At 45.7% G+C, this 13,666-nt stretch overlaps 1 protein-coding gene across 1 annotated transcript in view; it reads left to right on the top strand.

Annotated features, from left to right (window-relative positions):
* Positions 1-1,944: 1,944 nt before the first annotated feature.
* Positions 1,945-13,666, top strand: part of pcdh7a (protocadherin 7a) — a 36,710-nt gene continuing 24,988 nt past the window's right edge. Inside the window, exons 1-5 of the mRNA XM_070828372.1 lie at positions 1,945-3,368; positions 4,867-5,473; positions 5,537-6,043; positions 11,126-11,780; positions 11,838-11,908. Of these exons, the coding sequence (XP_070684473.1) occupies positions 1,945-3,368; positions 4,867-5,473; positions 5,537-6,043; positions 11,126-11,780; positions 11,838-11,908 (3,264 nt within the window). The remainder of the gene's footprint in view (positions 3,369-4,866; positions 5,474-5,536; positions 6,044-11,125; positions 11,781-11,837; positions 11,909-13,666) is intronic.

The raw sequence follows: 13,666 nt of genomic DNA, 5'->3' as shown, positions 1-13,666 counted from the left end.
AGAGCGGCAGCGTGGAAGCCCCGGTAGTGTTCAATAGCAGCAGACCGCTGCTGCATTGCGCTCCTCAGCCGAGCAGGTCGGTCCCTAAGAGAGAGAACACATCCTCACAGCACTGTGTGCATGCTTGTGTGTAGGTGGAGGATGCTGCCAACAAAGAAACATTTCTCTTTTTTTAATAAGAAAAGGTATCTGTAGGCTATGTGTGTGCATTATTATTATTATTACTATTATTATTATTATTATTATTATTATCATCACTACTTATTGATTGCAGTAATGGAGCACAGTAGGCAATCAGTCTAGTGTTTCCTTTCAATAGTGTGTAGCATACATTATAAATGACCGGGAATGAATATTATTGCAATTTCCTATTTGAGTAGTTGAGTGACAATTTATGTTTCTTTCAGAAAAGAGTGAATGAAGCCCTCCACACTTGCCCCGGGAAAATAGCTGCACCAGCAGAAATATGACTGAGCACCAGGCTGACTTGTATTAAAGCCAGATCACTCTCTTTTCTCTCCGTCTCTCTTTGTCCTTTGTATGAATGTGTGAATAAAGATATTTCCCCAACAGGAGCTGTCAGCAGCCGGGACACCAAAGCCAGTTAATCTTCCTATATGACAGGGGGAGGTGAGGTCTGTCCCTGGTAACCGACATACACACACGGCGACCCAACACCGCCTCTGCTGCCTCTCCCGTTACAGCTCAGCGATCGAGTTACGCGGCCGGGGAAAATGTTGCAGTAGAGAGGAGAGAGAGAGAGAGAGAGAGAGAGAGAGAGAGAGAGAGAGACTGCAGCATCGCTCCAGTCCGGCAGCAGCAGCAGCAGTCCCAAGCAGTGCAGGTGAGAGGAAAAAAAAAAAAAGCTAGAGGAGGAGGAGGAGGAGGAGGAGGAGGCGCATGTGGAGGAGAGAGAGAGAGACAGAGAGAGACAGAGAGAGAGAGAGAATGCGGGACTCTTGGAAAAAGACGCATCTACACTCGGTCCATCACCGAGACATCCATCCCGACCACAGGCTGAGCAGGATTACGCTAAATTGGCGATGATGTTGGGATCTCCCTTTTAGGCCACCGAGAGAGGCTCCAATTTTTATGTTTTATGAGAGAAAAATATCAGGAGAAAGTCGCTCTGGAAAAAAAAAAAGCTCTCCTCTCTCTTCATAACTTACGTGAAGGAATCCGACGGCTTTGGCACGTTGCTCCACTGCGGGGAAAAAAGGGGGAAAACGCAGCTGGATCTGAAGGTAAGAAAAGATCCAGTACCAGCATCCCAAAGACTTTCTCAAACTGATTTTTATTCCTCTTCTGGGGGTGTGAGCTCAATTTCCTCGGCGTCCCTGGGAGCTGAGCAGTGAGCGTTTGTGTGTGTGTGTTTTTTTTTTTTTGTCTTTTGCGTGGTGCTGCATTGCAGTTTCTAACTGTGAAAAACGTGAGAAAAAGCCGCGGTCCCAAATGTGACTGGAATAAAAAAAGAACTTAAACATGGCATCGTGAGCTGATAAGCGTCCTGGTGTCACAACGGGATAGCTCTCCGGTTTACGGGAAAGAAAGGAGTCCGCAAGAGTGAAGTGGATTAATCAAAGGCTCGTGAATTAGTTTTCTTTTTTCGCAGTGGGATGGATTTTTTGATACCTCTGTGGCATGAACAGCCCAGCAAGGCAACGAAATTATTATTATAGAAGTTGAGAAGGCACTGCCGAGCACAGGAGGAGAATAAAAGGCGAGGAGCCTGCACCCTGAAGTGAAGTACAGTCAGAGTGCGGAAGCTTTTCTCCGGACCTCAGGCGGCAGTCCGCAGAGAGCGAGAGGGAGAAGGTAAGAAAGGATAAATCAAACACCCACGCTGTGAAGTAGCAGACCACAGAAGAGCAATAAAGGAGAGCCGGAGAAGGAGCTCAAAGGCAGACGGAGCGGGAAGGAGAGAGGCGAGAGGAAGAAGGAGCCATGCAGAGGCTTGGTGCAGTGCACTCCTCAGCGGCGCAGGCTCTCAGCCTCGTGGTCTTAGTGCTGCAGCTGCTGACTCAGCTACAGGGTGCCGACTCAGCTCTCCGGTACCGGGTGGCGGAGGAGGGCCCGCCCGACGTAAAGATCGGCAACGTGGCTGCCGATCTGGGCCTCACAGCTGGTACAGGCAGCGGGGATGTCACCTTCGCCCTGGAGAGTGGCTCAGAGTTCTTCAAGATTGACAACGTGACAGGTGAGCTGACGACTGGCCCAAGGCACATTGACAGAGAGAAGCTCCCCCAGTGCCAGATGATCTTTGATGAAAATGAGTGTTTCTTGGACTTTGAGGTGTCAGTGATAGGGCCGCTGCAGAGCTGGGTGGACCTGTTTGAAGGCCGTGTGGTCATAACAGACATCAACGACAACACGCCTTCCTTCCCCTCACCTGTGCTCCAGCTGTCAGTAGAGGAGAATCGCCCAATAGGAACCCTCTACCTTCTGCCCACTGCTACAGACAGGGATTTTGGGCGAAATGGCATTGACCGCTACGAGTTGATCCAAGATGGTGGAGCTGGGTCAAGTTCAACCAGACGTGCAACAGGCGGAAGCCCCATGGGAAGAGTGGATGGACTTGGGGACCGCAGGGGTAGAAGTGGAGACAATGGAGGAGGAGCCAGGAGCACTGTGTTTGAACTGCAGGTTGCAGATATACCAGATGGCGAAAAACAACCACAGCTCATCGTGAAAGGCACTTTGGATCGAGAGCAGAAAGACTCATATGAGCTCATCCTCAGGGTTCGAGATGGAGGGAACCCACCACGTTCCTCTCAAGCCCTGCTTCGTGTTTCTATCACTGATGTGAATGACAACAGCCCGCAGTTCGAGAGGTCCACATATGAGGCCGAAATGGCAGAAAATGCTCCTCCAGGTACACCTGTCCTCCAGGTCAGAGCTTCAGACCGTGACATTGGAGTCAATGGGCAGGTGGAGTATGTCTTCGGAGCTGCCACTGAATCCGTGAGGCGACTCCTGCGGCTGGACGAGGCAACTGGGTGGCTGAGCGTTCTTCACAGGATTGACAGGGAAGAAGTGGCTCAACTGAGGTTCACAGTGACGGCCAGAGACCGGGGCCAGCCTCCTCGCACTGACCGCACCACCGTAATCTTGGCTGTCCGGGATGAAAATGACAATGTCCCAGTCGTAGAGATCCGGAAGATTGGACGGATCCCTGTTCGAGATGGAGCAGCGTTGGTGCCAGAGAACGTTCTGGTGGACACACCAATAGCTCTGGTGCAGGTGTCAGACCGAGACCAGGGAGAGAATGGGGCTGTGACGTGTACGGTTGTAGGAGACGTCCCATTCACACTGAAGCCAGCTGGTGAAACAGCACTCCCACCCCTACCTGCAGATGAAGCCTTTGACAGGTAAGCCAAACCAAGGGTAACCGCTCGCAGTAAAATACAGTCATTACAAATGAAGGAATTTAATACTTATTAATAAGTACTTTCGGAATAATTCAGAATAAATGACTGTGTGATAGATAATAAGATACTGCTAGATGAACTAGTAAGTACCACTTTACCTGAGGGGGGACAAAAACATTAATTACCATGTGCATAATAAGAAGGTAATATTTGGATATGTGTTATGAAGCACCTGATTCAAAGTTACCAGGAACAATTAATTAAAGACTGGTTGTTAATACTCATTAAGGAAACATCCATAACTATTAGACACTGCTTCATTATTAACACGCCATTTAACAGATAGAGTTGATCTACTTTACAGTCCTTGATGAGGAGTTATTTAGAGACTATTTGTCGTATGTCAATACATTGATTTGAAGATAGTTCTTTACTCATTCCTAATTAACCTCCCAGGTATGTATGTGCATCTTTGTGTGTTACCTAATTTAAAACTGCATCATCATCAGTCCATTGATAACAGCTTGTAAGTCTTTTTTATCAGGGGCTGCTACTGTATTTATTCTATATGTTCTCTAACCTTGGCAACTGCACATTCAGCATGCAGTTGCTTCAAGTCTCACCCACATTACAGCCCCGGGAGGTATTTGTACTATATTCTCCACAGAGAATTCAGAGAAGAGTGGCTCAAGTGTTGTTGTATGCAGATTTCATTTAAGCTTGGTTCAAGTGGTACCACTCATTCATTAAGGCCACAGAGTAGTTAGAATGTCATAGAAATCTGTACACTTTGAGCATCAATATTCATTTAAGTCAAGGGTTGTAGACTTTTTAGTGATATTATTCCAGCAGTGCAGGCTGCAAATGTCAATGCTTTAAAGTCAATTGTAAAGATAATCCCTGAAGCTATTGAACGGAAAGAGCGAGAGAAGGCCATCTTAGGATATCACTGCTACTACTTAGGGCGCCTGTACAATAAGGGTGATTGTTTTATTGACTGTAGGGCTGTGCTTGACTAGAGAAATTCTGAGTCGAAGTCATAACGAGGGGTCTTCAGCCAATCAATTAGGTGATTTAATTAGAAACAGCCAGTCACATTTTCTCAAGTATTATTGTCTCTGATGAATGAAGTCATTATGATCATTATGATTTCGACAGTTGATTAATTGTTTCTTACTTTTTTACATCACATGCATCTGGGTTTTGGACTGTTGTTTTGACTACACAAGACATTTAAGGATGTCTCCTTTGGGTCTGTGGATTTAAAACAGGAAATTTTCACTTATTTTTTATATATAACAGAATCATAAAAAGACCAACACAATTTCCACTGACAAAATGATTTTTAGTCACCCAGCACCTTGGTGACTGGTCAGGTAATTGACGAAGAGGGAGCAGCACTAGTTTATTTATAACTACTTTTGGGACAAGACCTGTATTATTTCCATGTATGGTAGCAACTACATTCATGACGTTTATTTTCCGATTTTCTTCACAGGAATAAGAAAAAATACTTCTTGCATACTTCTGCCTTGCTGGACTATGAGGCGACCAAAGAGTACAGTGTTACCATTGTGGCAGTAGATTCTGGCAGTCCCAGTCTGTCCAGCAACAGCTCACTGATGGTGCGAGTGGTAGACATCAATGACCATGCCCCAACCTTTGCCCAGAGCGTCGTAGAGGTCCACTTTGCTGAGAACAACTCTCCCGGTGAAAGGGTAGTCACTGTAGTAGCCACAGACGCAGACAGCGGCAAGAATGCAGAGGTTGCGTACTCCCTGGAACCTGCTGCTAATGGCCCATTTTACATAGATGCAGGTAATGGAGATATCTGTGCCACCGGGGTTCTGGACCGTGAGCAGCGAGAGAGGTATGAACTCAGAGTTATTGCCAAAGACAAGGGTACTCCCGCATTGCAAGGCTCTGCGACTGTTGTCGTCCAGGTGACTGACCGCAATGACAATGCTCCAAAGTTTGTTCAGGAAATCTTTACATTCTACGTGAAAGAGAACCTGCTTGCTAACAGCCCAGTTGGCATGGTCACTGTGACTGACGCTGACGAAGGCGAGAATGCAGAGCTCAGTCTGTTTGTAGAAATGAATGGAGTTGATGAGAAGAAGACGGGAGAGAAGGTGGAAGGAGAAGATGGTGGGAAAGAGCAAGGAGAGGTGTTTTCCATTGAGAACAACACAGGAACTATCTTCTCTTCTGCATCATTTGACCGTGAAAAGCTTTCCACCTACACCTTCCGTGTCCGGGCCGTGGATGGAGGGGAGCCCCGCAAGACTGCCACCGCCACTGTCTCGCTCTTTGTGACAGATGAAAATGACAATGCCCCCTCAATCACCTCTCCAGCCAATGAGTCCTACACCCTCCTTCCACCTGCCAGCAGTGCCCGCACCATCGTCAGGACTGTGACAGCCATAGATTCAGACACTGGGCCAAACGCGGACCTTCACTATGCTCTAGTGGGGGGAAATCCCTTCAGACTGTTTGAGATTGGCCACACCAATGGAGTGATCACCCTGGCAGAACCACTGGAGCGGCGCCACAGAGGTCTGCATCGCCTGGTGGTCCGGGTCAATGATAGTGGAGCTCCCTCACTCTGTGCCACTGCCCTGGTTCATGTCTTCATCAACGAGAGCTTGGCCAACGCCACCCTGGTGGATGCACAGGTAATCCTTATACATGTATATTGTATATGTGTATTTTATACATATATATATATATATATATATATATATGTGTGTGTGTGTTATTTTGGTGTGTCCAGACCTTTATTGTTCCACAGAGATAGCAATGATAATCAATAATCACAGTGATGATAATGTCCTTTGATCCATTCATACAATGGCAACTGATAACATATTACAAAGGAGGAGGGCGGTAATGACAACTGATTGTAGCTGTTTAAGCTAAACTGGTAAGATTATTTTCTTGATAGAATGAGATAAATGCACAATTTCTACAACTGCATGGTGTTGCAATTTCCTGCCCATTTTTGAGGATATAATTGTGTCTATATTTGTCCCAGATAAAGAACCCCATTTTCCTTTTGAAGGCTATTGGCAATGCCAGCTTCTTTGTAGTTTCGATGTTCTTTGTCCAGCATACATTCTTATAATGACTATGTGGTTAAAATAACTGTTATTACTGAAGTGGTTCTTCTTTTATGGTACATTGAACTCAGAGCTTAGAGTATTAGGTGTGTGTGTGTGTGTCTGTGTGTGTGTGTGAAGGAAAGAGGGACAGAGAGAGAGAGCATTAGAGCATTAGGGGTGAGTGTGTTAGAGAGGCAGAGAGAGAGAGAGATGGTCCTGTCCCAGTTTTGGGTTTGTAATACAGAGTAGGTTGAAGTATGTTCATTTGAATAGAAGTTGTACTTTAGCAGTGTCTCTTCACTATAGGCCTGAATATTGATGAGCTTTAGGAGTTTTCATTGTGTTGTGCAGCACATTCTGGGCAGAACAGAAGTGGTCAGACTTAGAGGAAAGTAAATGAAAACCATTTTAAACTCTAAATGAATAATGTTTACAGGGGGAATAAAGGGAATATGAAATGTGTGTGATAATACATCTGCTATTATTGAATAATTCTTTATGGTCTTCTGGAACAGAGGACTTCGCAGCAAGATTAAAGTTGGCTAGAAAGATCCACCGTGAGGTGAAGAGGTAATTGACTAGACTCAAAGACATTACTGAGATACCAAAAATAACAGCATGAGTTCAAATTTAGGTAATGCTATGCTGCTGGAAATCTTTCTCTCTTTTCTGCCCTCACTGTGTTAATCAAATGAACTTCCGATTATGCTTTAAAAAATGTTCAACTAAGCTATAAATGCTGGCAGGTAATAATTACTAAAATATCGTCTCTGGTGTGGAAAAGGTAATTTGTATTGACTAATGATTAAAACGGCTCAGTGGCCTTGTGGTTACAGTGTTAGTTCTGAGGAAAACAGCTTGTGGTTTTAACCCCCATTTGAAACGTGGGTTAGAACACGCTCTCATATTTTCTCTGAGGAAAAGGTCTTCAGCTGTCAGGTCCGTGCATGTAACATGACGTAAAGAGCGTAACCCCAAATTACCTCTGAGACATTTGAGAGGAGAAGAACAGAAAGATAAGAGGCACACATCTCCAAGAATGTGTCAAAGCAGTGATTTTGTTGGTACCCCCAAAAACCCATGATTGTGATCTCTGAGGAACACACCGTACAATTCAGTTGTTTGCAGCAAGTGGCTCTGTACTTTAGAGTATACATGTTGTCATTTTGTGATGCATTCCTGGACGTTTCAACTGGGCATCAGACATTGAATACAATTGAACTACCTGCGGGAATGAATATGATTTCCAAGAGAGCAATCTAAACTGTGGCTGAGTTCTCATTTTGAATTCTGTGACTGTGTAGCTCCTCTAAACAGTGACATGGCAACTGCAATAATATTGTGCTTTGTGTGCCATCTGAGTTCTCAGTATCCTTGTTTTGAACCACACTTGAAGCTAAATCTTCTGCTTTCGCCTGAAAAAAACTCATAATCGCAGCCTGAGAGTTTTGACTCACCTCATAAGGAGACAACTTAGTGTCTAAAAAGTGTTGTGTTTCGCTGCACTTTTTTTCCAAACAAAGACAAATGACTGGGTACAAATAGAAGGTGTGTTTGAGCCTTAGTGGGTGAGTACAACACCTCAAAAATACAATGCAGTCACTTGAGAGTAGAATGAAAAGTACAAATTGAACAATCAAGCAGCTGAGTAGTTGAACAGAACACTTGGTAAGCAGTGGAACAATGGTGTTGACAGGTGGAATTAGCTGCAATGTGCCTAAATGACCCGGGCCATTGAATGGAACAATAGGGTGTAATATGTCCAAGCTGGTATAAAAGCCGTCTTTGATTACAATATGCATAGTTTAGTTTGATTGTAGGGAGGAACTTGGCGGAGTAATTGAGTAGAAGTCATTGAAGAGAGAATACCTCCATCTCATAATGAAGTCAAACCGAGTGGTGGATGGATGCCAGATGTAATTAGGGAAGGAAAACGGCTGCTACTGCAGCAGCACCGCGGCAGAAAATTACTCCAGTCTTGTCTATCCAACAATACTGGGTGAACCACATGTTGGGTAATTAGTTACAATATGATCCTGCAGAGTTTGAGTCAGAGGAAGAAGGAATTAGAAATAGTTGTGATATTTTAGACATAGTTGTCATTTGGGAAACTTTAAGGTGCTTTGCACATCAGAAGTACACTGTACTGTGAATCTGATTAAGGCTTTTAGTGATAATGTTTTCATTCTGACAAGTTTTGTTTCATCTCAGATCAAGAGTTTTTTTTATCTTGAAATGTGGGACTTTTTCGATGTTTTAAAACACGTACAGTCGGCTCTCTATTGATATAATGAATAGCTAACGATTAACTAAGTGCAACTCTCTGTTCTTATGCAGAGCTGTGAATGCATTGAGCTACAGCCAAGATCAGGCACATCGTGAGCTTGGGTCAATAGTGTGGTCAGGGGAGAACTCAGTGTCTTGGTCACGGCATCGGCAACTGCGGTGACATGCAGATAACAGAATCCTTGGAGAGGGGAAGAGATAGATGGTGGTGTTAAGCCCAGCCCGAACAAAGCTCATGCAGCAAAATGGAAGATTCCACTGGGACTTTTGGATGCGTCAGAGGGATGCACTCCAACACGGCGGTAGAGGTGGCTGCTGCACTTATCCTGCTGAACACTTAACTGTCCTGTGTGCGCCCATACACACACACACAACAGTTATACTAAGGACAGTTATACACAAATACACACATGCACTTGGATGGCTATACATGGCTTGCATTAAGTGGTGTATTTCTTCTTCTCACATGCTCATGCACGCATGTCACTTAACTCGTAACCGTAGACTGCGCACTTTGTAATGCTACTCTCTCTGCCTGCACTCACGCTCCCAAACATAGAAACTTGGCCGATGCACCGTCAGTATAGTATATTCACATATGGCCCTGCATCGCTATTTTCTCTTCCCGTGTCGCACATACAATACAGCAGACTGTGCAGGGATGGGTAAGCCAGAGAGATGCCCAGCAGAATGAGAATGGAAAAGGAATACTGCAGGCAAAGAGGAAGAACAATGGTGCTGAGGGGAGAGCGGAGCCTGGCGGAGAGGCCCTCTGCAGTGGAAGCAGAATAATGGAATAGAACCAACACAACCCGCTCAAAAACAATGAAACTTAACCCAGAGATAGATAATGATGAAACAATGAAATATAACACTGTCCCATTCTTAGCTTGAGGGGGACGAGAAGTGAGAGTGAATAATGTAGCTCTCTATATGAGTAAGCTTAATATGACTTGGATAATGTAATAAGAAAGTTATACTGTGCGGTTGCAGCTCTCTCTGCAGTATTACCAATACTCCAAGATATACTGTAGTTATTTTATTTGGTTATTGCAAACCGTGGGGGCTCAAATTTAACTTCTCTCCCTCTCTCTCTCTCTCTCTCTCGCACCTTCACTCTGTCTCCTGCTCATTCCTACAAGCCTTATTACCCACCATTCTTAAGGCGGCAGGGATTACATGAGTATATAATTTCCAACCTTGACAGGCCAAAGGAATTGTCATATGAGCTCTGAGACGAGGTGTCAGATCTGCTTAACGGACAGCTTACACGCTTGTGTGGACTCGTGTAGGTGCATGCATACATTTTAGCGTGTGCATGTGTGTGTCTGCATTTTTTCTTGCCCGCGCATAATGATTCTCCCAACATAGTTGCTCTGTATTGATTAGAGATATTCAGATTCATGACCCTGCCCCATATTACCCACAGGGCTCTGCAGACCAGAACTCCACAGCCTCATTGTCTCCTGTCGAGCAAAGCTACATAACCAGTAATGGCTGTGTTTGTGCTTCAGCGTAACCCACTGTCTTGTAATGATCTTTTATTAGTGTACAAGCTCAGAGCATGTGTGTGTGTGCTCATAATGAAAGATCATTATTTGTCTCTACTATCTTAACCCCAAAATATTTTCTAAGTGCAACACATGTAGATCAAAATGGATTAGCATGGATTTTCCTTTTATTAAAGAAAAAACTATTATGCTTAGATCCTAAATAGACAAAAAGAAAATGGCTCTGATAGAGCACTTGTATTTACAGTAGCCTTCTATTTGTCTGTCCATCCAATTCTCAGTGCAAAAAATTGAGATAGCAAATCCCTAACAAATCCACGCCTACGCTATCATTTACAATAGGCACATTGTTCATTGATGAGACAGTAGATGTATTTGTGCTCTGGGGATGTAGTCATTGCTAGTCTCTTGCCTTTATTGCACATTTATTGACTGTTTCTCCTACTTTTCCTCCTCTAACTGTCCCTGACCTCAGTGTCTAAAGTTTCCTTTTATTCTTTTAATCAGCTTTAAACAGCATAATCCCAGGCATTTCCTGTTCCAGTGCAGATGATGTGAGATCACAAGTGGAGAATTACAGGCACAACTTGAAATGCTGCAACTGGGAAGCAAGAGCAATTATATATTTAGTGACACTCTATGTGTCTGGCAATAATGGAGAAGCTCCCCCACTAAAACACAATGATGAGTTTAATTAAGTTAAAGATGCTGTTTGATGTTTCTCTGTGGCTCACCCACTGTCATCTTTTACAGTCGCTGCTTTGGACTTTTTTCTCACTGATGGTTTTGTTGCTTTTCCTCCTTTACTTTGCACCTCCTGTCTCTCACCTGTTCTTCTCCACTCTTCCTTTCACCTCAGGTGGCCCGAAGCCTGATGGCTCCACTGTCACTGGACATTGCAGGGGACCCAGACAGCGAGCGTGCATTAGGGAAACAACGCCTCAGTGTAGCTATTGGAGTCCTGGCCGGAGCTGCAGCGGTCATCCTGGTTATCCTCCTTGTTGTCACAGCTCGGCAGTGTGGTGCTCAGGGCAAGAATGGCTATGAGGCCGGTAAGAAGGAGCCAGAGGAAGACTTCTTCAGCCCTCCAGGGGCTCAGCCACCGGCTGGCCGCGGCAGGGGATCAGACCGTGGACGCAAACCTCGACGGGACAAACGCAACGGAAGTGGCAGTGGTGCAACTGCAGGAGGAGGGAAGTCCGACAGGTCGCTCTACAGCGGTATCGTCACTGTCAACGGGCTGCGACGCCACGTCAATGACGATGACGAGGAGGATTTGAGCAGTGCTAGTGAGCGCCTGGCAGCCCGCTACTGCGTTGTGGACGGTGACCCCGGCAGCCCACGGATGGGCGGCGGCAGGAGACACCAGTCGAGCCCAGATCTGGCCAGGCACTACAAATCCAGCTCTCCTCTCCCTGCAGTGAATCTACAGCCCCACTCCCCCCCAGCTGAGGGAAAGAAGCATCAGGCGGTCCAGGACCTGCCTCCCTCCAACACCTTTGTGGGCAGTGGGGGTTGTGTGGGGAGTGCCGGCTCCAGCAGCAGCAGTAGTGGGGGCAGCGGTAATGCAGATGCCATGTCCCTGGGATCTGACCAGTGCTCAGAGTATGGCTGCCAGACTGGGAACAAGTACAGCAAACAGGTAGGACCTCTGGGAAGGGACTGGGATGACATTATCTTTATTGATCCTCAATTCTGATTTCCCCTGTCCATTTAAATCTCACTCAGCTCTGTCTGACTCTTTGTCCGCTCTCTGGCTCCAGATATCTGTCTCCTCCCCGGCTTCAGCTCTCCTTATTCACACATCTGCTGACATACCCCGTTGCTAACGTCTAAACACCTTTTTATCTCCACAAAATAGCTGTCAGTGTGTGCGCACACGCTTGTGTGTCTGTGTCAGCATCCTAAGCCTGTGAGCACTGTGACGGTATCCTGCTGTCAGAGTGTGTGTGTGTGCTCCGTGTCAAACATCAGCCCTCTGTTTAGCAAGATCTAATGCAGGGGACATGAGTCAGCCCCCTACTGTAGCCAAACAATATGTGAATGTGCATTTGCGCATACATGCATGACTGCGTGCACATGTGTGACCATGTGTATAAACCCCTGAGGAGTTCAGTTAGAGTCAGGACACTAAGGGAGTGGGCGAATAGTTGCTTCTAACAGGATAATTGGTCATTTGGTGTGTCTGTTTCCCTTGTCAAGCTGTTATCTTCCTTCCATTTAGCATATATGTTTATTCTGTAACAATATCAGTGGCACAGATAATGGATGCACTAGCTTTGGCATTTGCTCAGGAAGCTGCAGTTAAAAGCTGAAGTCCTGCTGACAAATAAATACTGCATAGAGACGGTCATTCACCCCTCACACACTAACACACACACACAGACACCATCTATCATCACAGACACACTGACACTGCAGGGTCTCCCTAGTCCATGGGGAGTGCTCCCAAGAGTGATGTTTGAGTGACAGCTAACCCCTCTTAAAGGGGCGGTGTCTCATTTCCTTGACTGACAGCTCCACATTTATCCTCCCCGTGGTGAAAAAGTGCTGATGTGGTCATTAAAAGGGAAGGAGAGGAGCTTCTTAGGCTAATCAATTCATACATGGGCTCTCTGATCCTGCTCAACATACACACATGCAAGAACACATACGCATACGTGCACACACTCCAGAGGTTAATCCATTACGGAGTCAATCCTCTTAATCTGCCATTCCCAGGGAAAGAAAATGCTTACTGGGAGAGTTTGGTATTCATGCTTACGTGTACTCAAAACATGCCAGCGCACATACAGAGACACGGAGACACACAAACTGACAGCGTAATGAATTATTGATCGTATGGGGTAATTAACTCCTCTGCTGCAGTGGAGTGTGCCCCCTCCCCACCCCAGCCCATCCCCAAAAATATAGCAGCCAGTGGTTTCATACACAGCTCCGTCTGTCTGAGTGTGAGTGTTTTTAAGACGCTGGGTGCTCGTGCGTGACTGCGTTCACGTACGTGTCAGAATTTGTTAACTCGAACAGTTTGGCGACATGAGCAGGTTTGTGTTGGTGGGCGCCTGTCATTGAGCTTGAGGGACAGCTTATTTCATGAAGGCATATGCATTTCATATGTGAGTGCAAGTGAGAGATAGACTCTGGGAGTAATAGGTGGCGAGTATGTGCCAAATGTAGGAACTGGGACGCTGACAGAATTTGGAATAGCATTAGATCAGGAGTGGGAGAGAGTTACAGGAGGTTAGGAGGGGAGAAAGATGGTGTAAACGAGTTGGGGGTGGTGGGACGGGAGGGGGGGCTTTGAATTTCAATGCTACTTTACTGGGTCAGTGAAAACTCTAAAAACTGTTCATCTGAAGTCAGCACATCATCAGACCAACTAGGGTGCTCCAACTAGGAA

Source organism: Pempheris klunzingeri, chromosome 3 (assembly GCF_042242105.1).
Source record: "Pempheris klunzingeri isolate RE-2024b chromosome 3, fPemKlu1.hap1, whole genome shotgun sequence".
NCBI lineage: Eukaryota > Metazoa > Chordata > Actinopteri > Acropomatiformes > Pempheridae > Pempheris > Pempheris klunzingeri.
The sequence above is the reverse complement of the archived record's forward strand: the minus strand, read 5'-3'. Positions and strand labels throughout refer to the sequence as shown.